The sequence below is a fragment of the Spodoptera frugiperda genome, chromosome 23 (assembly GCF_023101765.2).
Source record: "Spodoptera frugiperda isolate SF20-4 chromosome 23, AGI-APGP_CSIRO_Sfru_2.0, whole genome shotgun sequence".
NCBI lineage: Eukaryota > Metazoa > Arthropoda > Insecta > Lepidoptera > Noctuidae > Spodoptera > Spodoptera frugiperda.
In genome coordinates this window covers 3320365-3345117 of record NC_064234.1, presented here as the reverse complement: position 1 = coordinate 3345117, position 24753 = coordinate 3320365, and the positions used below count along the sequence as shown (strand labels likewise).

Here is a 24753-nt window from a genome sequence, read left to right as displayed (position 1 = left end):
TTGTAGGTTGCAAGCCTTAAGCCGATTGTGGCGGTATTGTATAATGAAGAGCGCTCGTAATACCTCTACTGGATTCCGATGAGGTATTAAGTAGGCAGTATAGGTGGTATAGGCACCTACACACGATATAGATGCATGTAGTTCGGAGACGCTTTTGTTGTCAGATGCCGCAATTGAAAATACAACGGGAAAATTGAAGCCCATTGTTGATCGGAACTGAGGAGCTGAATGCTTTGTGTTCCCTCTTTTTGTCTTCTGCGATAGAAATTATAAGAATTCTTCAGGATTCGTTTAACCGTCTTATTTTGGTGGCATTACTGCTAGCTTACATGATATTACGTTTTCTAGATGCTTTATCTTCACTATTATATCTAGCTATGCGATCTACTGCATTCTTTTCTGTGCGAAAATTTACGATCGGATCAACTGAGCTATTCTGATATAATTATGTATTTTATTTAACATTTTTGTTGTGTTAGTATTTACCGGGTGTAGAGTAAAGGTTACACTGCTCTAATTCTGTACACATAGGTATTGGATCATCGATGCATTTGCATTTCATTGCAAATGTGTTTGTTTACATATCTTTTATTGACGTAAATGTGTGTTGTAGTCGATACCAAATGTAAACTATGAGGGCTAGTAGCACTCAGGTGAACTATGATTAGATAGATGATGTTAGTAATTATTTTAATGCATCTCCCCCTTCCAAGGGATCAGCCATTAAACATCATTTTATAAAGAAAATAGAACGAACGCAAAGAACTGTTATCAGCTACTGCTATGCAGTATAACAACCAATAAAGATTGAGAACATGTTTAAGTACCATGTTCAAAGACAATACACTACTTTTATGAACTATTGTTGTTTTTGCAACCATTGAGACGGTTGGGGCGATAACAAGGACCTATTTACTGATTACGGGACTGAAAATACGGTAACATAACATGTACAGATGCAATAGAAACAGCTACTCCTTATACACGCCACATCAATTATTATATCATTAGATTAACATATGCCTAATGCTAATTAATATAGCCCTAGTTTAGATATTGCGCATTATCTGATTAAATTCTATGTCAATAGTAATTCCCAGAACCGATAACAAAGTCGTAATAATAGGAGATAACGAATAATTTCATCTGTTTCCATAAACCGCACTTCAAATCCTGTTTCTTTTTTGTCAGGGTTGTACAAATTTGCTTGGTGGTTTGACGTCAATCGCATGCGCAGTCAGCAGTTCACAATGACCCAATATTGACTATTATAGATATTTCAATAAAAGTTGGTTAACGATCAGTCACTAACCAAGTCACGTTTTCATACCTCATCCCTCATCGTCCCTTGACTAAATCGTGCATTTATACCCCAAAAATAAGGGAAAAATAAATCTCTAAAAAAATATTAATATCGCAAATACGACAATGTTACATTAATCTGCAAATATTGTTTATTTATTTAAAACTGCACTGGTAGCTTGTTGCGTGCTGACGTCACCGTACACTTGCTCATGCGCATATTGCTGACAGCGCATTGAAAATATAACATGCATGGGAAATTGTTAATGTTCAGGTACAACATTACATGAATTAGTCATCAAAATCGCGTAAACTCTGACGCAAGTGTTGTGCATATTGAAATTCTATGAATTTGACAAGCCTTTATTGCCTACATCGTGTAATGTGGGTAATTATGTAAGTTTATATTTCAATGCCTACGTACAATTGCAACGCAACCTTATTTCATAAGGCCAATGAGTAAAGATTTCTAATCAATTTATTGAAACATATATAATATTATGTAATAATAGTAAATAATAGCACGATTACCCCAGTTGTTTGACATAGATAAATAATAAAGAATACCAAGTTACACGCTTCCTGTTATCTGTTTTCACACAGAATCCTGTTTCATATTCTCGGATTTTCTGGTTACACCAGTATTATTAGTAAAACACGAAGGAAAACCGTGTAAAATTCAAAATGGACCATTTAATACGGTTGTGAGTGGTGTGGCTTTATCACCAGGCGTATAACCTATTTCTCGGGCAGATTTACAGCTTGCACGAAAATGGCACACATCTGTAGCATTTTCCGCCATTGTGCGAAACAATACGCCTGCTCGTACTTATGTACAGACGCCAGCACATGAACCTATCCCAAACTGACACATTTCTTTAATAGATTTTCTACTTTATCACGAAGTCATGTGGTTCAAAATGCATTACAGCGTCGTGCAACCATTCATATCTTATGGTATATTATAGAGCAGATGGAAGGAACAGGGTTTTACTGCCTGATGCTTGTTGTCTGGATGTACTTTCCCGCAGTTTTATCCATGTCTAGTAACATTATATTTCTTGGTTCCGCGTAAATCGTCTGCGTCTTTCATTTAACCTAGTGGAAAGGAAGCCATAGCAAAAATTATACCGAAATAAACTAACTCGATGTCAGTGTCACTGTCGCGTCGACGTGTAGTTTAGCTTTATAAAGTTTTTCACATCAATTTCGATCCAAATTAACATTTTTATATAACTATTCACGGAAACACAAGTCACAACAAGTTACCGATGGGAAATGACTCAACAAAAACTCGTGATACGTGTAGTCTCAAAGATCTTCTGTTTGGACCCTTGATCCAGACACCTGACACCATGAAATCTAATGGCTTTCCGCGTCAAAGTGTTGTAACTATTATCGTGCACAGATTGTATCCATTTACGAAGGTTATTATTAAACAGGGACCAGCCACTGCAACTTTAGCATTTCAAGATTACGATCACCGTTTCGTAGTATATGTCTTCGCGGTTGCAGCTCACATCAATCTCCTATTATCATTCGATCTGACCGTATCTCTCAAGTCGTTCACCTTTGCGAAGTTACGTCACACGCTTATGTAAGCATGTTTGTCGATAAGTTTATAGCTGATTATACTCTGTACGTATAATGTTATGATGTAGCTCGATACGATTTGCTCCGAGTATCGCGACACCTGATACGTGCATTCGACACCCTGCTCATTTTGTGCGGTACGTCATTAAAAACATGTTTCTCGCAAGTACATGCACTAACAGTGTCGGTTACACACTTTTTTATTTTGCTGTATTCACTTACGATATCAAATGCACTTTGGACATAAAGTACCGATCGGATATAAATTCGTATCGAGTGCAGTTTACGATATTCTCGATGTTGAAATTGAACTGGGAAAATGTATGTGTAGCTAAAAGCCATTGGCTTAAATGGCATATTATGTTTTGTATTGCTTCCGTTTTAATGTAATTGTTTAACTAGTGTTTCAGTATCTCTAAATCCCTTGAATTCCTTCATTGTTTTGTATTGAAACCGCATCCCATCGTAGCGACGTCACTCAATTTACAGCAGTTAGCGGTTCAGAGTACAGCAATTTCTCCGGATTGCAGTGAACAGAGACCGACATCTGAAACAATCTATTGAATCTCGTGCCTTTACGTGCATGTGATTCCTCGTAGCACATCGGTATTGACACTGGCTCGCGAAGTGCGTGGATGTAGAGACCAAAGTCAGACATGTTTTACAGCGAACTGAGACGCATCTCCTAATTGAAGACGCACGATACTGCTGTTGGAGGTTACTTGCAAATATTTTACTATTTAATTCTATTGCTGTTGTTAGTGATCACAACGTTTCAGCAATAAAGAAAAACTTCCTGGTTCTTCTTATTGGCAGAAATCCCACCAGACACGATCACCTCGTCTGAGGATCCTCCTTTTCTTAGGGAACTTAACTTATTGTTCCGTAAAACAAAAATCATCTTGAGATACGCTTTATTTTCGAAGATTTCGAAGAAGTGATTCTTCTTCGGTTCGAAACACAAACAGCTCTGATTTATCATAACAATGAGTCCAGAATGGGCTGTATTATTAATGAACGATTTGGATGTTTACAGTTTCGCTCATGATTGTACTATGAACGTCATTCACCGTGATTAATTTCATTGAACGTGTGTTACAGTATCGGTGCGCAGGTTTATTTGTTTGCTCTGCTCTCGGAAAATCAACTGTGACTTGTCTGCCAAACACTATTTTTAAAGAGTTTATTCGCCTGTAGCTTTTATTGGAAAATTATTAGTTATATCGTGTAAACGATTGTAGGCATGATTTACAGTAGATAAAATTGTGCCTGCGTCAGAAATGTGATGAATATTTGTTCAAGTGTATGTTTGCAATAAGAAACAATAATTTAATAAAGAAATGTTCTACAAACTCAACTGTTTAATAAAGTGTGTCCAAGGTGACAAATTCGATTTTCCAGTTCAATTTCAGTGAATCCAGATATATGGTCCGAGTTCTTCCCATTTGCGAAGTGGTCCGCAATCCGAAACACATCGCAACAGGCACTAACAGTCGTATCGTGATTTACGATAGAAATCCTCGGGCACAGCGCATTTACATTTAACAAGCCGAATAAACACGTTCCGACATAAATCGTCCTGTATAAGGTATTGAATGCGACAAACGCCGTGGGCTGCCGTGTTGTCTGGCTGTTGTGGCCACTGCCAGGAATGCAATACTCGTATGCACTTGAAATCTTACTACAACATGGACTTACCACCACCGACAAACAATATAAACCAAGGTTATTTAAAATACAGTAAAAATGATTCAATTATTGACTGCAAATTGTAAAACTTTGTTATGTTTCAATACCATTATGATCTTTCAGCTGCGCGTAGCGTGTCTAACGGCTCATATAATCCGATGGTACGAATCTAGAACTTATATAAATGCTAATTTGCCACGCGATGTGCCTTTGGTGACGTCATAACTTGCAATATGGTATAGCCAATGTGCATGCCACTGTAATGCCCTAAAGGTCGTAAAGTTAAGAATGAAATGACTCAGGAAAATTCAAATAAAGTGCATCTTACACTCTGAAAGCGGTTAAACCTGGCTTCGAGCCGAAATCACAAGAGTCTGGAGACGGCATGTGCATCTTACGTAACTCTCATTTGGGTATTCAGCAATAGGCAGCCTGCCAACAGGAAGAATTAAGCTCTGAAAAGCATTACTTACTTAACAAGAATTTTACCTACATACAATTTTGTTAAATTGGGAAACTGCACAATTTTCAGTAATTTATGAACATTGTGTGTGTACACAGGTGATTGTTGTTATAATAGTAAATCTGGAGAATGACGCTGATGTAGTGACGCACCAGAGTGTTGGAATGATGGATAGCTTTGTAACTTTTCCATCATACAGATGGTTTCTCTTTACTTAGCCTCAGAATGTTGAAACTGGATTGAGATTAATCTCATAAACTTTGCCACTGATGTAACACTGATTCAGTTTTTATTTTGAGTTAAGATGTACAATGTTATCCTTGCTGACTTGGAATAAGGAAAACGGAATATTTTGCTGTCTTAGGTCGCACTACGCAGAATTTCTTAGTCAGCTAATTCGAAAAATGCTATTTATATCACTTCTGAACTCAACTGGAGTGTTGCTTATCTGTTGAAGAGGATTCTATTAATTAGACATTGATGAAATGACGAGTATGTGGAGTCCTTTCAAATGGAATTAAGTATCACTTGACAAAGTAACTATGCAAGTTATGTAAAAGGTACGTCATACGTGTATAAGTATCCTCATGAGAATGTGGGCCAATAACTGAGTGGCGATGGTCACGTGTCGGTGTATTGTGCAGTTGTACAGCGCCTGCGCCAGTAACCCGACTCCTGCGCAAGTGCGTCCATTGTTGCGGGCTCGCGGTCGGATCGAATGGCCGATACTCTGACGATACGAAACGGCCATGTATCGCCCTCTTAACATCCTCGCGTTATCTGATTAAAAGGAAATTGCAAGACCGTTCTCTTTATCTCTCCCTTCAGATTTTAAGATAATGTTTATTGTCTCTCCCCCTTTAAGAATGCTTCAGTATTGCAAATTAAGGCAATCGACAGATAGCATGTCCTTTATTGCGAAAATGTGGATAGACTTATAAATAGAGTGAAATTGTTTGTCATAAAATTCACTTTTGATTTCCCGTCAGCCTTCTACCGTTGGCATTCTGTACAAAAGTCGAGCACCTCCCTTATTGACCGATCCCGAGCTATTGTACGATGTTATTCTCGATACGTCGTCCGTTGTATAGGAACCGAGTCGCTCTCACGATACAATGCCACCAGCTGTTTGTTTATGCAGGAGTGGCACAGCTTCACATTTACTTGTGTCGTACAAATTACGCTTTAACACTGATTAAAACGCGACACATGTTTAAATAGTCTTAACAAGTAGGCATGGTTCCATTCAACAAGTCAGCGATGGAAACAGCAACACTCGATCAGCTTCCAAAGAGCCAACCCTTTTAGCCTCAACACTGTTTGAGCTGTTGATGTTTTTCTTATCACACGTTATTTGCCTCTGTTTGTTTAGGCCGCAACATGTAACCGACCAGCAGTTTGTAGCCCGCGGAAGTTTTGCAGGATTTCCTGCGACCTTCGTACGGCGAGAATGTGAAAAATCAAATATGAATGTCGTGTCGCCGCGTTTTACGCGAAATGAAAACAAAGAAAATGATGTAACATAGGTTCGGTATTTCTATATTTATTTGTAGCAACAAAGTCCGCAATATTTTTGATTAAAAAAAATCTTTATTATTTAGTTGTGTTCTTGTGCCTAAAACTACTTGGGTTTTTTCTTCACGAGTAACATTAGCAACTACTTGGTATGGTTAGACCTAGACAAAACCTATTTACAATTTAGATATTCACACAAGAAATAGCAAACGGGAGCTTAATACAAAGTAGTATCTAAACTAGACAGTAGAGTGGCAAATGCTGTCTAGCTCCAACTTGCTGTGGTTCTCAGCTCCAAGAGTGTGCCACAAGAAATAGATCGATATATTTACAAATAGCGGTGCGTTACGTCGCCGGCATCCACCAATCGCGTGCTGACTACGCTTCATGCTTCCACACTCACGTCTAATTAACTAATCAATTAGCATGTTGAATTGATAATTATTGAAGTTATCTATGTGTGTTATCTAATGCGGTTGCTAGGCGCTAGGCGGACGGATAGTGAGCCTTCTGTTTTATACTATTTATACAATAGCGACATTTTATATTTTTTTATCTAAAATGTCCATAAACATGTGATGAATTAACGCTTGATGTCGAAGAAACAAGTCATCTCCTTAATGACAAATAAGAAGGGAGCGGTAAACAATAGTTGACTAATGAGATAAGTAGATTTTGTGCCTTTCCCGTTCTCAAGGCAAACACAAGACTCAATAGGCTTAGTGCTAATTGCCAATTATATCGCATCGGAAGGATTACCATTTGGCGTTGTCTCAACAAGAAATATTCCTCCTCCGTACTACGGAGGAGGTATCTGTATCTCCATTTTACTCCTCGCTGTTATTGTAGCCTCGCCACACTAACATAACGCCTATAATTTCGTTAACCATCCATAAACAAATCATTGAATAACTGCAACAAAAATTAATAGTTCAATTACTTAATTGAATGAAATCGTAACAGCGAAGCTATCATTAAGTAGACGGGAATTAACAGGTACATTGTGTTTAAGTAATTAATTGCTGATTAATTATTTAGATTGCTCGTCTGTAGTAATAATGAAATACATTTGGGACTCCCTAAACACTTTGTTTTTATTCTAATATTATTTATAGTCTGACTTTGTAGTAGAAACTTGAGAGTCTAGTTAGTTTTAAGATAAAATCCAGGATCTCAATGATGTAAGCTTTTCGATACGAGTATTATTTTTCTCTAAGGGACAACCTGTGCCTGAAGAAACATTTCTCAACTATCCTTGATGTATAAAAAGGATTACGTGCAAAAAGCGATAAATTCTGCGCCTCTATAAAAGCGACGCATTTATCTATAATATTCCGATTTATTGTAACCATCTCAATACAAAAGGATTCGTTTATCAATATCGATAACGTTGTATCGATACCATTTAGTTATCGAATAATCGGAGTGCGGATGTTCCCTTTGTTCCGTCGATACTGTCATGTGATCCATCTGTCTCGACTCTCGATCTGATACAATTATACGGAGACCGATACTGACTTGTATCTATCATTCCTCTGTATGTTTCAGTGCACTTTATTTGTCCTTCATACATTCTCTATGACAATAGAAAAGAGCTTATTGATATTGAAATGTTCGCAGAATCTATTAATCCCTTGATGGCTACTTGAGAACATCTTTGGAATTAATATGTACGGTACCTGATCGAATATCTACTAAAACACCAGGCGATATCAATGAAATTCGTTTGCTCTGAATTTCAATGGTGTATGTAACCGATAGCGAACGACCTGCGCACTCCAGCGTTGATTGCGAACTGAATTTTATTCAAGAGCCTAGTCATGCATATTCAAATAGCGTTCAGCGTTTACTGTTCCACACAATACAGAAGGGCCACGTCTTACCGCGGCGGAGATGAGGCCTGAAGTGCGTAGGTGTGTCTATATCTACCTTTTTGTATCTTGACGCACTTTTCGTAAGTTATGAGGTCACGTATTATGTTTAAAAATCGTTAAACTTGATAATACTACCGGTTCCATGTAGGAAATATGAACTGAAAATCAATACTTTTGTTGTAAAATCAATATTATAAAATTTGCCATGTCATCTTTGTTTACACTTTGTCTATCATTGTAATGCCAGAACAAAATTGGTTCACTGTGCAATAAGATGTTTCACCATACAATGACGCCATGGCATACAGCAGCACGTATCAATTTGGGAGCACATCGTAAAACACGGCCGCATAAATATACCACATTTTCTCATACGCAGATTGGATTCCAATTTTCCCATGGCTGTTATATCACCTACAACGACAGGAATTTTCACTCGATTTTTGGTACCGTTAGCTTTTCTTTACCATAATAAACCTTAGAAATAAAAGGATTAGAACAATATTAACGATTTTTCCATTGTTTATAGGTTCAAACCTAGGTTTAGAAGTCCAACGACCGCCCTTGGCGTTGGAAGTTCAGTGTACCTACACTCACGTCGAAACACTATAAGTAAGTCGAGCCACGGTCACCTGAAAAGTTAACAATAGCGCGTTCCGATGTCAACTTTACCTTTCTAAATTAGCTGCGTCACTTTTACACGTGAACACAAAGAAAATATAGGCTCGTCCCCCAATGTCACGACTCACGACTACATCCTTGTTTGCCAGACTCCACGTCTTCTGTCGTCAGTCACGTGACTCGAACAAATAAAGCACAGTGACGTCCGCAATCCAGAACCTGTTTATTTACAATGCTTGTTTAATGCTGCCCCACGTGATTACATTTATTGCTTCCATGAAACTCCCGCTATTATCAAAACATGCATGGAACGACGAAAATTAAATTTTATGACACATTACACTAAAGACGTAACATGTCAGAGGAATCCGTTTTATTTCGCACGCGAATATTTATCACACTGTCCTTCGAGGAAAATCTATTCCCGGTGGATTTGATAGCGCAAATATGTATGTCTTTCTTTTTTGTCTTATACTAAATTCATGTTCTGAAAGAGAATAGTCTGTGGCGTCTAACGCTACATGTGACAGGATAAGACGTGATTGGGTCTTGTGTTACGAAGGTACACGATCGAACTTTAGAAACAAATAACAATGAAAGTCACCCGCTATCCCCTGAATTAGAAATAGTACAATATTACGAAAACGTAGGAAGTAAACCCACGAAAAATACTAGACTTCAGAAATATTTTACAGTTTCCATTTCCAACCGCAGTTTGAGCACGTTCAGGTTCGTATTCATGAAACTAATTCATTCATTCATGGCACATTGAATGCACTCCACAGATTGCATGTTTGTGCCCGGACTGTAGTTAGCAGCTCTTCCATTCGGGCTGTACATTTAAATACAGAGTTTCTCGTCAAAACGAAATGAAGGATGACGATTTTTCCGCAGCGGTACGCTCAGTTAATTCAAGGGTCGGGATTTCAGGAACGTTGGCACGTACTTTCCTCTAATGCTCGATTTCATATTGCAACCTGGCATGTAGAAGAAAGCACACATTCTTAATATAAAATATTGCAATGACCATTACTAAAATACCTAACAAATAACTCAAATGCATGAATAGTTTACATTAAAGATGATAAATTACATAACTTACAAATCACTGTTACTTTTTCTACACACTAAAAAAGTTATCTAGTGTAAAAAACACTGACATGAGGTTACGCAAATATAGATTTAAAATAAACGTAGTAAATCAAAATAGCAGCACCGCACACGCCTCGTATTAATTACGTAATTTGTTTGTTTGGGAATCATAATAAAAACAATCGCGTTATAAATAGATACTGGCGATATCCAAGCGTACACACAGCGTAGGTGTCACGGCGCCAATGTGCAGCATGTCGCGAATTGTACAATTTGCAGACCCACGGGATAAAAATACCCAGCGGAAGACGGGCTCATCTCTCCCCGTAGGCGTAGAAACAAGGATTAAATAAAGTGCTCATATCCCGTGTGAGGTACAACAATCCGAATTGCCAACGTCACAAAATATCATGTCATAAATACATCTAAAGATAGACATCAAGTTCCTAACATAATGACGGACACAGAAGGGATAATTAATTCGTTGGTTTTGCAACATTATGCTAACTGCACTTACATACCGATGTCCTCAAAATTGGTATATTTTTCACCATAAAAATAAATACGTCATGTTATTGTAAAACCATATACAATACATCATACGTATTGTGTGTCCAGACATAATTCATGTTTACAAAGTACGTCTCTTAGTTTTTACATTCGAAGATGTCCGGAGTAAATTACTTTTATCTATTGTGTTTAGTCTTTTGGCAAACGTTTCTTGTTTTCTTATGACAATGAATGAAAAAATGTCGGTTCTCACGTAAATCATTATAGTCAGAAGCAATATGGGTTAATGCTACACTAGCAGTAGTAGACTATTGTCACTTTAAACGTTATTTTAGCTGCTGTCTGACTCAATGTCTGTCTGGTTCAACGTTCCACTAGTTAATAAATGAAGCAATTTACTTTTAAAGACTTGTCAATACCTGCGTCTAACGTTTCTTCAAGCTTCCAGCACTTACAATTGCTTGCGGAAAATTTATTTGTTGAATAATAAAGAATAAAATTTTTATGAGTAAGTATCGCATCATGTTTTAGGAATAATGTATTGCAAATTGCAATGTTGTTTTTGTTATTCATTGAAAAGTGATTTTAGAATATGAACATGCACGTCAGTCACACATTCATCTTTCTATAGTAACTAAGCTCGCTAATAACTTGCACAACGTGTAACATTCCGAAATATGATCTCAAGTTCCAGCCGTTTACTTTCCACAACGATCTTACTCACATCGCGATATGAATCACGCGACTCATAGTTAACTCGTTTTACTCTCATTTCCCGGGATGACTAGGGATGTTCTATTCCGGGACACACGTCACCGACGCGGGGATGATTGTGTACACCACAAATTGAATCATGAGTGCGTCAATACGACTGGTATCATGCTACTTCTTGATGTTTGTACGATCGATTTATCTGCGGATACATTTTCAAACTGTTCTGCCGTTGTAGATTAGAAGTTGTGACGTGACTTCTTGTCAGCAATTCGAATTCTAGCAATGCAATCGAAAGCAAGTCGAGTAAAACAATAGCTTCCTTGGTCTGTTCTTATTAAAGCAATTCCTATACTTGAATAGAGCAGTGAAGTTGCAAATGGAGCAAAAGGCGAAGTATTGACAAACGTGGAGTGTCTCCCGAAGATATCGACCGCAGCCACATAGATGCCGTGCACGGCGTGCATACAGCGACATCGCTAACAGATGCTTTTATAGTACTCGCTGGAATTTATCATCAAAGGAACAGAATATAACTAGCCACGTACTGCTTGCTTGTTCATTTTACTGCCATTGTTGTTGCAATAAGATAATAATGGCCAAAGGCATGATGATGGACTTGGGTATATACTCTCAAGCTTGAATAGTTTTTCTTCGAACTTAAAATACTCATAGTAACACTCACAAATGATCTTACGTATTAATATGGTAAGTTTGACTTCAAACAATTATCCTAGTTACAAACACGGTACAGACAACGTAGTCAACGAGCCAGCACATTGACCTAAACGAAATAAATGACCTGAAAATTAAATATAGGAACCTTGTCTATTGAGTTTTCTATTTCAGTCCGACTTACAACTAGACTACTAAAACCGGAACAATAGTTGTGACTACTACTAGAAGAAGAACCAATAATGCCACATGACCGTGGAAAATAATGTTTGAATCAAAACAGATTTAGATACAGGTAATAAGCAGATATGGTATAGAACTACTAACTACAACATTGTCTAAAATATTTTGAACCCGATCCAATTGTATATCTATGAATCCTATTAAAATAAAGGTCTATCTTTATTTAGTTAAGAACTCCTTTATATTTGAGCATCGTGTGATTTCAGTAAAGTCATTGCTGGTTTATCGTAGAAATCTTGGAAATTTTTCTAATTTTATATTTTGCTGGTAAGGATTTTTACGCGAAAACATGGTTTAGCACGTATAGACTATGTATTGACGTCAGTAACGACAAACTGCGCACAATTTTAAGATATTATGGTTTGTTTTCCATTAATAAACAACACCTTCAGCTTCAAATTGTCAATGAAGGACTTCTTCCACTCCGTGGAATATTTATCTTTTACCAATGATTCTAAGCTTTTATATTAAAATTGTGTGATACCTAACCGGGAATAAACGTATCATAAAAACAGAATTTAAAAAGATATCAAATGAAAGATTATTTCTGCATCAGTCATAACTTTTCTATTCCTTCCTATCTGCGGCCACTGAGCTATTGATAACCGCCGTAATATCGCCATAAAGCCAGCCTTAGCTTTGATCTGCTTCTTACTTTATTCAGAAGTGGTGTAATATATCCGCCAGGGGACGTGATATATGGCGAGTGCCGCCTCTAAAACTATTTCCATTCGCACGTTTAAATATGAAATTGCAGTTCTGTAATATTACACCACAATCCCAAATGACTTCCTTGACGTCTGTAACATCAAAGTACAAAACGCTGGAGGTGTTTTCGCTAATTTACCGATGTACAAACTTATAATGCAGTTCTTTAAATTGATATCTTCCGTGCATATTCACGCTAAAGTTGAAGATTGGACTGAAGGTGGCGGTCGTGCAGTTTTGGAGGTGAAAACGGTTGTGTTGCATGTGCAGTGGATGTATCGACGCCATCCGGCGCTTGGAGCCTTGCCAGCGTATTGTCGCGAATAGTGCGCCAGGGCCGACGGGTCGACGACACCGGACTCATCCTCACGAGTGCCCACGACGAAACCACCACACTATACTTCTACATCTCCGGAAACAAACCACATGTCACCCCTGACGTGACAAATGGAATCAATAACATCTGTAAATGAGAACGATCAGTTTGTGTCCGCTCCAACTGCGATTAAAATAGAAATGCTCAAGTTAGCTCTGGATGTGGGAGAAAACATACAAGGAAATAACGTTAAGGTCTAATGTAAAAGGGAGCCAATAAAATATGTAACGTCGTTCCCGCGTAAACTTTTTCAACATAAAAGAATATTGAATGACGATCTCAAGTACTTTCTCGATAAGGTGAAGAGCGCGTAACCGACGTAACGGAAAAGTTATTGAAGCAAAATTGCAATTTACGACACGATTTAGTACCCATACGTCACGAGCTTATAATAAGATTTGCTTCACCTCGGACACCATTTATCATGGGTCGTGACGCGTGCGCGGCTGTCGCGTCACTGGACGTGTTATCGTATATTAATAAATCAGTTAATTCGAATGGGCGCCGTATCTAACGGTGGGCGTATCATGCAGTGGTCCGTAGGGTTGCCCGTGCCGAGTGACGAGACCGCCGTGACGCAGGCCGCGTATACACGCATCGATAGGAATAGATCCGCACTTGACATTGAATGTGCCTCTTTCTGGGGTTGATCAATCGGCGGCGTCATTTAGAGGTCAATGTCGTGACCTTCGCCAGTTTTATTTTAAACGCGTAAGGAATTTCGCTCGGTATGTCGCGTGCCGAATAATCCTCTTTTTACGATCGATATTGCTGGTTTCTCCGTCAAATATTTGGAGCGTTATTGGATGCAGAAGTATGAGTCAATATTACCGTGCCGACATTAATGATGCACTGTGGTTACGCATGATTGCACACACAATTAATAGCGTAATCTTCTTTATGTGTGCTGTGCTTGCCAAATCATCTGCATGCTATATTAAACTAAATGTTTGCAATGTCTTGTTTTGAAACGATTTGCGAGATGTTAGCACATTAGCAAGTGTCTGTTTTGTCTCACTAGTTAAATATCGATGTTTGTAATATTGAGATAAGTGTGAATACGTGTTGTCATTTGTGTCAATATTTTTATTCAATGCTGACAATTGAGTTCCTGTTAGAGCGTGAAAATCTTGCGAGAATGTTTGCATAATTGGTTGAGCAGATCATATAAGACCTGCAAAAAATATTCGCAATCGTTGTGAACTTGTAAATGACATTTACTCGTGTAATTTCAACAGAGAATAACAAAGATATGCAACGCACTTGTCACATAAAACTAACACTGGTTATGTTTTCTTGTTTACACAAAAACTAGACAAATATCGAAACTGAAATCGAAAGTTTATTTGACTTGTGTTTAAGTTTGAGGCTTTATTTGCTCTTCAAATCCCGAGGTCAATTGATTGTCCAATACAAATCAATCTAGTATGTTCAAGGTACCTACTCACAGTTATATTACCTACGAGGTTATGAGAGCACTGTAATAAGTACTGCGGTACAACGCGCATGCTATGGTGATCGTTGACCTGTTGATAACCTCATATCGTGTAGTACAATTTTCAGCAATAAATATAATAACTTTCAAATGTTTTGCTCCGCGGTTTTGGTGGTTAAAAGCACCTAATAAAAACCACTATAATAAAATTTTAATAATTAGTAAAAACGATATGCAAATGTGTTACGTGCAACTTCTAGTTTTTGCTGTTACTTCAGGCCATTATAACTGCATAACAGAGACGTTCTGTTGTGCACATTTTGTAATGTGTTTTACTGTAGCTTGCAAATTGGCAGTTCAATATGTTCCCTTACATTAGAACTAATTGTAGCTAAAAGCTGATCTCACGAAGCGTACATTGCAGCTACATTCTAAATAAAAATGCAGCATCGTTCCGCGGTGTAATCTAATTCGGTGCACAGCAACGCGACGTCGCGCAAGTTAATTACTGTCTCCACACGAACGCGCGCAAACACAGCACGAGACTCAATCAGTGTCGCTTTCAATGTTTATGTTCTGCCGAGAGCCGGGAGAGGCCTCGCCAGGACAAATGTTCAACTTAATAAAACGCTTAAACAAACTCCGCTAGATCGATGCAGGGAACGCAGGAAAACCACCTCATTTTGTCTATAGAGTCGTTGTGATAGAAAGCACAAGTTAAGGAAAAAGGCTCTACCCACCTACCTATACATATACATATAGATTTGTAACATTTTCTTCAAGAGCGTACGACACAGCCATTAATTAACATCTGCGACGCACTCTCACAGAACGATCAAGATATCCAACTGGCGCGTATGTCTTGTCATTTTTACAAATGGCATGTGAGATTGGACCAATTTACTTCTGTGCTCTGCCAGAAGTAATTCGTCAAACGAACGGAGCAGGGAACTAAGTGTGATTAGATTCCTCTCGATCGTTTCGTCTCGCCAATGTTCCGTCGGTACTTGACACGCAGACAGAAGGCGAATTTGACTTAATCTGGTAACATGGCTGCGTAGGAAGCGTAATCGAGTTGAGTAATCGAGCGAGAAAACAATATCACACGATTAGGTGCTCTTTAGGTTTCATGGTTCATCCTGTAGTGAAAGTACTGTGACATTAAAAGCAATTTCCCGAAAAATGTACCTAACCATAAACTATCCACGGGCTATAATTCGCACACGCTGCCAAATCGCTCTAGCAAATTGTCTATTTCAGGTCGTGTGCAAGCACTATCATACAGTTTATTCTGTGTGCCAGTCTTGCATAAGTTGAACCATAAAATGTATGCCGATATAGTCGTTATCTTTACAGTGCTTCACTTTAATAAACGGACTAGAAATACAAAAACGTGACATCACACATTTTGGAATTAGTGATTCAATGTCTATTTATTCATTACAGTTGTACCACCAATAAACACGTCAGCGTGAACTACTGTTCTATTTAAGGCCGATATCTACACAATCTTAGATATGGTAATCGGATAAGATTTCAAAGTTGTTTACGTTTTGCAGATGTACAATAAAAATATAATTTCCGTTGATTACCGCCGACGTCTAATTAACAAGTCAAACCGCTTTGTCACGCAGGTGGTACCTACCGTCTGTTAGTCAGTGAGCAAGCTACCTATCAAGGAATCACAAGGAACTCTGTTAACGTTCATAGCATTTTCGCTTTAAGAATATTATTTTATATGAACATCGCCAGACTTGAGTGAAATTCAGGATAGATTAAATTTCTTCCATCCGAATCTGTCGAAAGTTCATTAGACGAGTTGATCTTTAAAATTGTAAATGCTTCCAGTTAAAACAGCCCGAGGGCTTGTTCCAATTTTAAATGGGATTTCCATATTTTTGATGCTACAAATTGTACTCGTACTCTGCTAATTTCATGCTGAAAATAATGTCGTCTGTTTTCAGAATTACTCTTTATAGACATGAAAACGGACTTGTTAACTGTAGGCAGTATAAAGTAGTAACTTTCATTATTTCCCTCTCGTATCTTTTAGATACTACTGACAAGTCCATCTGATACTATTATAACAACGTTTTCATCAGAATTATTCGGATTTAATATAATGGAGTACGAAACCCTTTCGCATTAAGCTCTTTATTATATTGTGGCTCCATGCACAGACTCATCAGTTTGGCTCGTTGAGCAATCCAATATTTTTGAGTTTACGCTCGCGCGGACTGCGGACATGCGGGATATGGCCGGCGAAGAATTTAATTAGCCAAAAGCTCTAGGCTATTGTGGCTAGTTTATCGTTTATGGGTTTTGTTAGACACACCTTGTCTGACCAGGTGGCTATTTGCCTAGGATGCCTGTTTATGGCATATGGTTTATGATTTGTTTTGATTATGTACACAATATTTGCAATACTATAGAATCTTTCGCGGTGGAATAGGTCGTTAGAAAAAATACTCAGGTAGGACTTTCAGAATCTCGATGACCTAATCTCTAGTAAATAATGTATACAGGGTGTAACAAAATACCCATATACATCAAGAAGCCCTGAAGAATACAGGTTGAATAGAAGCTCTACACAAAGTTTCAGCTCAAAATACGTTATAAAAAAATTAGTACCAAATACTTGGTATCGCATAGTTCTTGATTTCAAATCATACAAACGTGTCACAACACTACAGGGTTCACTCACTAATATTACGGAACATTTCTTATGTCAATCTGATCGCCTAGTACCTGTCTAGCTAATTTTGAATCGCGCGCCGGCGCGATTTGAAAAATTCATAACTTGGTACCATGAAAACATGAGTTTAAAAAACCTTTCCCGTATCGTTTGTTGTGTTATCTAGAAACCGTGGACTTGATATGTATACCCCCTTTTTGTTACACGTTGTATAGTACAGTTTATGATATACGTAATATATAACACTGTACTAGGTACATCTTGCAGTAAACCATGACACAGTTTGTTCGTGTTTCGCGTCCCCTCATAAAATTCGCGTCGGCCGCTCGCTACGTGCAAATATTGATCGTAGCTTCGTAGCGTGCGCATGCGACGCTGACGACACGTAGCTTCATAAAGATTTCATGGTTAATTAGCAAGTTTAGTTCCATACTCCTACATATTATTGTGCTACGATCTTTAAATACTTTGTTTCATAGCCTCTACCTTACATAATTTCTATTTGATCTTTTACACATTGATACCTTTACCCAGTTGCCAAAATCAAACATTTTAATTTATACCCAATGACTGAAACGCATCGTCTCCAGTAAGATGTGTTATTGTCCACTCTATTGCGTAGGAGTATCGAACATTATCCGTATACACAAATACATAAATGATTAGTTTAATAATATGGTACATAAGTAGTGTCCAAGTATATAACTTCACAATAGTAGTGTAGCCACACAAAGACACATTTCGTTATCGTTTCACATAATGCGTGTGTAATAAACGTTATCACCGCCTGCGCAGAGTTCGTTCACTTTACGTTATGCTTTCGAAGGCAGAAGTTCTATTCGCAAATATAGTTTTAGTTACCGTAACAAAATACATAATTATCTAGGTGAGTGTATTAAAGATTTTGCGATTTCGCTTTACATTTTCTACTGTTAATTTGAATCTCACTTCCCAATTGTGTCACAACTAGTGTGTGTCAAATGTTCAACAATGTCCATAGCAGCTGAATAATATTTTTTTTAAAGCGGAACCGCCGTCTTGTCCGTCTCCATTTATAATCTTCTCCCAAGTCTAAAAAATACTATGCTAAAAACTGCATCAAAATCGGTTCATCCAAACGTGAGAAAGTCGCGCACAAACATACATACTACATAATACATATGTACGTATATGAATATTATTACAATAGCTAGGTGAAAATGAAAGGCTTTTACTGTTGTGTGAAGTGGAAGTTCTGTAGTCAATGTCTTTATCCAATAAAATTAGCATGCATATACATATATTATGTAAAGTATATATGTAATTGTTTGCTCATGTAATACTAAATATATTATTTACTAACGTCACCTATTGCCCTGTACATAACGAACATAGACGGTCCTGATAGGTTCTTAAAACCAATTTTCCTGCCTTCTTAGAAAGGTTAGGACCTACTCTCTTGAGTAGGTAATACCTAGTACCTACACCATTCCTAAAAGTTACTAAGTATAGCTGCAGAGAAACCACATCAAACAAGACAAACATAGTATTTATTTACACAATTTCAATTTAGGTAGGAATATGAGTTAAGAAAAAAAAATTGTAATGCATCCTGTCGATAAACTAAGCAATTTCAAACCGGACTGGCCGGACTTCCAGTGTGGATTACCTAAAATTATTATCACTGATTTATATAAACGCTCTTCCGACTTCTAAACATTACTCTTCCGATCGACTTCAGAAGTTTTTTCTCTTCCAATCCGGATTGTATTTATTGTTGAATTCCGGCCGTGATTTTCTACTATTCATACGTAGAACTGCATTATACAATAATCATTTTCAACAATTATACAAATTATAGGTATACAAAAAGGACACGTTCTATCATTCGCCACCGTTCCTTATATGAAGTTTATAGATGTGCAAGTGTGGGAGAGCCATGCTTCGGCACGGATGGGCCGGCTCGACCGGAGTAATACCACGGCCTCACAGAAAACCGACGTGAAACAACGCTTGCGTTGTGTTTCGTTGTGTGAGTGAGGTTACCGGAGGCCCAATTCCCCCTTCCCAATCTTCCCCATCCCCGATTCCCGAACAACAACCCTTAAATTCCTAACTCCCAAAAAGCCGGCAACGCACTTGTAACGCCTCTGGTGCTTCAAGTGTCCATGGGCGGCGGCGATTGCTTACCATCTGGTAATACGTCTGCTCGATTACCGGCTTGTTTCATAAAAAAAAAAAAATGCTAAAGCAATGAACGAGAACCATTACATATATAAAGTTATTACCATAAACTTGTCCAATGAGTCGTTCTTGAATATCGGAGAGCATTACAGTAAATAAATGGCTCCTATAAACTTATTGAAAGCCTGTTTCCGTAACTATTTATGATGCCCAAGTCCCGCTAAAGCCAATGCAACTACAGTTCCAATACTAATACAAGCTAAGATTGCATGCACATGGAACAAATTCTAGTCTGCAATCGCATCGGCTGATATCAACCACCGATTTTAATCCAAAATCCCTAGATCGATCGCAGTTTTTAATAGAAACTCCTTAAAACTAATGTCCAAAATTGATCTTAACCTCACTCACACAACGCAAGCATTGTTTCACATCGGTTTTCTGTGAGGCCGAAGCATGGCTCTCCCACACTTAAAATATATTAGACTGAAATCGGTTATTGATTCCAAAAGTACATGAACGCACGTGTCCTACTCTCTGTAATCTGCATTATACCTCGTGGTGATCGTATTTATAGCTCTGAGTTCACACCACCTGATCCCGAGGTTAATCTATAATAAGTCAGTGATAAGTATTCAATTATTTGTTCGTTTAGCCCCCGATACACTGATAGTCGTTGTGTACGGGCTTATCGCCGTGCCACGGCAAAGCATGCCACTTGGTAACTGTAGCTTCGTAGTCCGTACACATCAATACTTCCACTGTTCATTCAATACTTTAATTTGAAAACACTTGTCTTGTATATCGACGGTCAACGTTCATATACATTCAATCGATTAATTTGTCGGTCTTGTAGTTTGTAATCTATCTGACTTTATTCCTAAAGTACTGTCATGTTTTCCGTAGTAATGTACCTATGTATGTGAATGTAACCCTTTATAAATATCAAAGACCATAAAGCCTCAATGTTTTGGACGATCCAAAGAACTCCTTAATTCAGGAAAAATATGATCATAACCCCAAAAATCCCTTTGTGCCGTTTCGTACTGTCAGTGTGCGAAAATTGTTCCAGTGAACTAAGAATTCGCTAATAATGTGCTCGTAAACTGAGATTATAATACGTAGGTACAGGTTACTTATACAAAAAATATCTTGATAAATCTGCTAGGATTGTTCAAATTAAACTTTTACTATCCATACGCCACACACAAAGGCCTCCCACGTGCAATAACCATCATATTTTATAACTACTATGAAACGCTAAACCATGGTATCTAAGCACCAGTCTGCGTGGCAGGAGCAATACCACGGACCCTTCCCACCGCGGGAGATACAATAATATCAATTTAAAATATCGTCGTAACAATAAAGTTGGAAGGCTGCGGCCACACCTCGCGATTACGGACAGACAGTAAAATGTACGTATCCGTATAAAATGTGCAACTTAAATCATTGCAGCGGACTCGCTCGCCCACTCGGTGCTTCGCCAGTAACGAGTGGTTGCGAGCGGCTTTCTTCGCACGATTTATGGCGCAGTCCGCGCGGCTAAATTGTCGGCCGGTGTATTGCCCGCCTAACTAACGACTACTAGATTATCTTCGTTAATAAATGCGAAAGTTTATGTTTTACTAACATTGCACTGCATGTGATAAGCTTATGTGATAAGCTTATGCGGATCAAATGGATTGTGAAATCGTACTGAAAGGCGATACGATTTCATTTTTAAATATTATCGGCCAGCTACGAAAGATATTAAACTAAATATCTTTATTGCATTGACAGTTACCAAAAACTATTGTAATGTAATCAGATTGAAGTAATGTAATAAGATTGAAGACTATCTAGTAAATGGTGTCCGAATAAATTATTAATTAGTGCCTACGATGACTTGTCTTAAATCAGATTACCGATAGCATTATCGATATTTAATCGAGACAATTAATTTTCTCACGTCAGATCCTTGTTTCGTTATAATTTCTACAAGAAGTAAACATACAGAAATAGAACTTTGCCTAAATCTTAAAATTAGCAAAAAAAATCTAAAATATTTAAGCATTCGTTTCATTCATAAAATGTGGCTGGCACCTGTTCTCATCGTTCATTGCGTTTTGTAGACCAACGCGCCACAGATAGATTTACGAGACATGTACTGAACTTTAGTGCACTTTTAATGGCAACAGGTGGTTTGTGCATTTTCAATAGTGACCAGCAACACAACGCAATGGTACCTAATTACATTTGACAACAAAAACAATTACCGTCATTGTCCATCTAAATGATGAGTTTGGCGACTCTTATTATTCAAGAGATGGGTTGTTAAGCATTCCTCGTGCGCAGTATAAACTATAAACCATCAGTCGACGTCACTCTACTGCGCAGTGGATCTACGATGATGGGCGTATAGCTAAAAACAAATATGTATTTGACCATACTCTTAATAAAATACTAAAGAAATTATGGTGCTGACAGTTTTATTAAATATGTCGCCGGTTGTTTTTATTATTTATTTTTATTTAATGAGGAGCAATCAATATCGTAACTACGTCTTTCTTGTCCCTTTTTGTCAGATTAGTTTGAAATGAGTTTGTTTGTGTTATTAGTTAACTGTGTACCTATCGCGTACCAGTAGTAAGTCCACAGTACCAGGTAGATAGATGGGTTTGTCAAATAGGTTTGCTGTTTGTTTAGTTAATATTATGTTAATTAATAGAACGATCAACAATTTGTTTGCCGTTATTATAATAACTTCTTTAACATAACTTGTTTAACTCTACTTCGGTGGTATGGTATTTAGAAGGTACTTCTAACGAGCTAACTTTAAATGGATTGTTATCGAGTACTATTGAATGTAGGTGTCTAAGCTGCCAATTTGGTAACTGGTCTCAAGCACAACTGTCAAGCAAGGGGTCTTCCCTAAAAAGTGCAATATTGCACGCCACATACAAAAATATTGTTTAATTTAATCATTATTATGCATTAAGCATCTCTACGTCTTAGCAGGATCCGATTGGTTTGGAAAGCATAATGTGAATATTGAATAATAAAAAAACAATAAATCATTAAGTTAATTAACCCATTTATCGCCAGTTATATCTCTTTAACTATCCGTGACCAATTCAGACTACGGGTTTATAATAGCCGTCCATAACTGAACAAAAACAATAGCTTAGTGTTAGTGCGCACGCAAATAGCACACTTGTCATAATTAATAAATATAGGCTATTCATAACAGCGAGATAGCGACTTGTATACAATTGCAGTAATGGGGTGACTGACCGATAACGAGCTAATTGCATATTTCTCGATAGACGCGGCGACGGACGCGACGCCGACACTGCGATTAATCGCACTCATTTGTTAAATGGAGCTAGGCTTGCACACTTGCACAGTACAAACTACAAGCTGTAGTCATGTTCGTTAATTGAACTGTGTGAGATTGATTCATCATTCAATTACAAATAAAACAAGCGTAATTCGTAACGAGTAGGCAGACTCACGTGTAAACATAATAAGAAAATGTATAAATAATCAATTGATAGAGTATATTTCGTATCGGATACATGAATCGTCACTTGCTAATTAATTACCAAAATGGAAATTTCCGATATAAAGAACAAAAACTTTCCGCTATTTCGCAGGCATTTGATAATAATTCAGTTCTTCTCCGCGTCATCATTGGCCCAATCTGCTGTCAAGAGGCTCAATTGAATGATTGCTCGTCCATTCTGTGGATGCAGGAAGTGCTATTACCGTAACAGATGTTGGCGAATTGGCCTCTGCACTAGGGAAAATTATCTTGTCAGTTTTGTTATTTTCTTATGACGATAAAATTAAGTAGCTTCAATTTTGCAAACATTAATTTTGTGTGTTTCTTGATTTCCAGGTGGAGCAACGCGATGTCCCCGGCATCGACTGCGCCAACCTCGCCATGGACACCGAGGAGGGTGTCGAAGTTGTGTGGAATGAGGTTCAGTTCTCCGAGCGCAAGAACTTCAAGGCGCAGGAGGACAAAATACAGTCGGTGTTCGACAACCTCACCAGGCTGGAACATCCCAACATCGTCAAATTCCACCGGTACTGGACGGACACACACAACGACAAACCTAGAGTAAGTACACCGCTCTTTCATGGGTGAAACTGCAATTTAGTAATTGGTGTAATTCTTCTAAATATCTGCTACTAAATCTATTACTATTACTGCTACAGAAAAACTCTTAGTTTAATCTAGTAGAATAACCTGATTGTCTACAATAGTCTATTAGCAATTACAGTATGCCCTATTTCTCACGAATAAACTTTGATAATAAGACATGGTTATTGGCACTGTCTTTATGTTCTTGCGTGCGTGTTCCAGGTAATATTCATAACGGAGTACATGTCCTGCGGCTCCTTGAAGCAGTTCTTGAAGCGCACCAAGCGGAACGTGAAGCGACTACCCCTGCAGGCCTGGAAGAGATGGTGCACGCAGATACTGTCTGCGCTCAGGTACACTACATAAGTCATTGCACATGTTATGTAGATATAAAAACCTTTTCCTGAACAAAACTTTGGAACTGTCGCGTAGTTCAAATTCGAGCTTCAATCTAGTATACCCAGACTTTTCGCTCACTTGGAGATATTCACCTTTCAGTTATCTACACGGCTGCGTGCCTCCCATCGTGCACGGGAACCTCACGTGCGACACAATCTTCATCCAACACAACGGGCTGGTGAAGATCGGCTCCGTGGCTCCTGACGCCATCCATCATCACGTCAAGACCTGCCGCGAGAACATGAGAAATATGCACTTTATTGCACCGGAATACGGATGTAAGTACCATTAGCTAGCAGACGATTCTAAAGAAAGGACCACACAGTTTCGACTCTTTCGGTTTCTCGGACTGCCTTTCCTAGTTTACAATTAAGTACATGGATTTTGAAACGGGCAAAGGCTGCGAACTACATTACATGGTACACATAAACTTGATTTTCTACTCCAATAACTAACTATAAACAACATTTGTGCACGAGGTTTTCCGTGGAAATGGTGACTTTGTAAGTGAGTTCATTACATTTCCCAACGAAAACGATACAAAATGCTGTTACTTT

General features: G+C 38.1%; 1 protein-coding gene across 1 annotated transcript in view; it reads left to right on the top strand.

The window, feature by feature from the left end:
* The window catches only part of LOC118282019 (nuclear receptor-binding protein homolog), a 56721-nt gene that overhangs the window by 25890 nt on the left and 6078 nt on the right, over positions 1-24753 (top strand). Inside the window, exons 2-4 of the mRNA XM_035602889.2 lie at positions 23549-23773; positions 24020-24150; positions 24296-24474. Coding sequence (XP_035458782.1) covers positions 23549-23773; positions 24020-24150; positions 24296-24474 — 535 coding nt within the window. The remainder of the gene's footprint in view (positions 1-23548; positions 23774-24019; positions 24151-24295; positions 24475-24753) is intronic.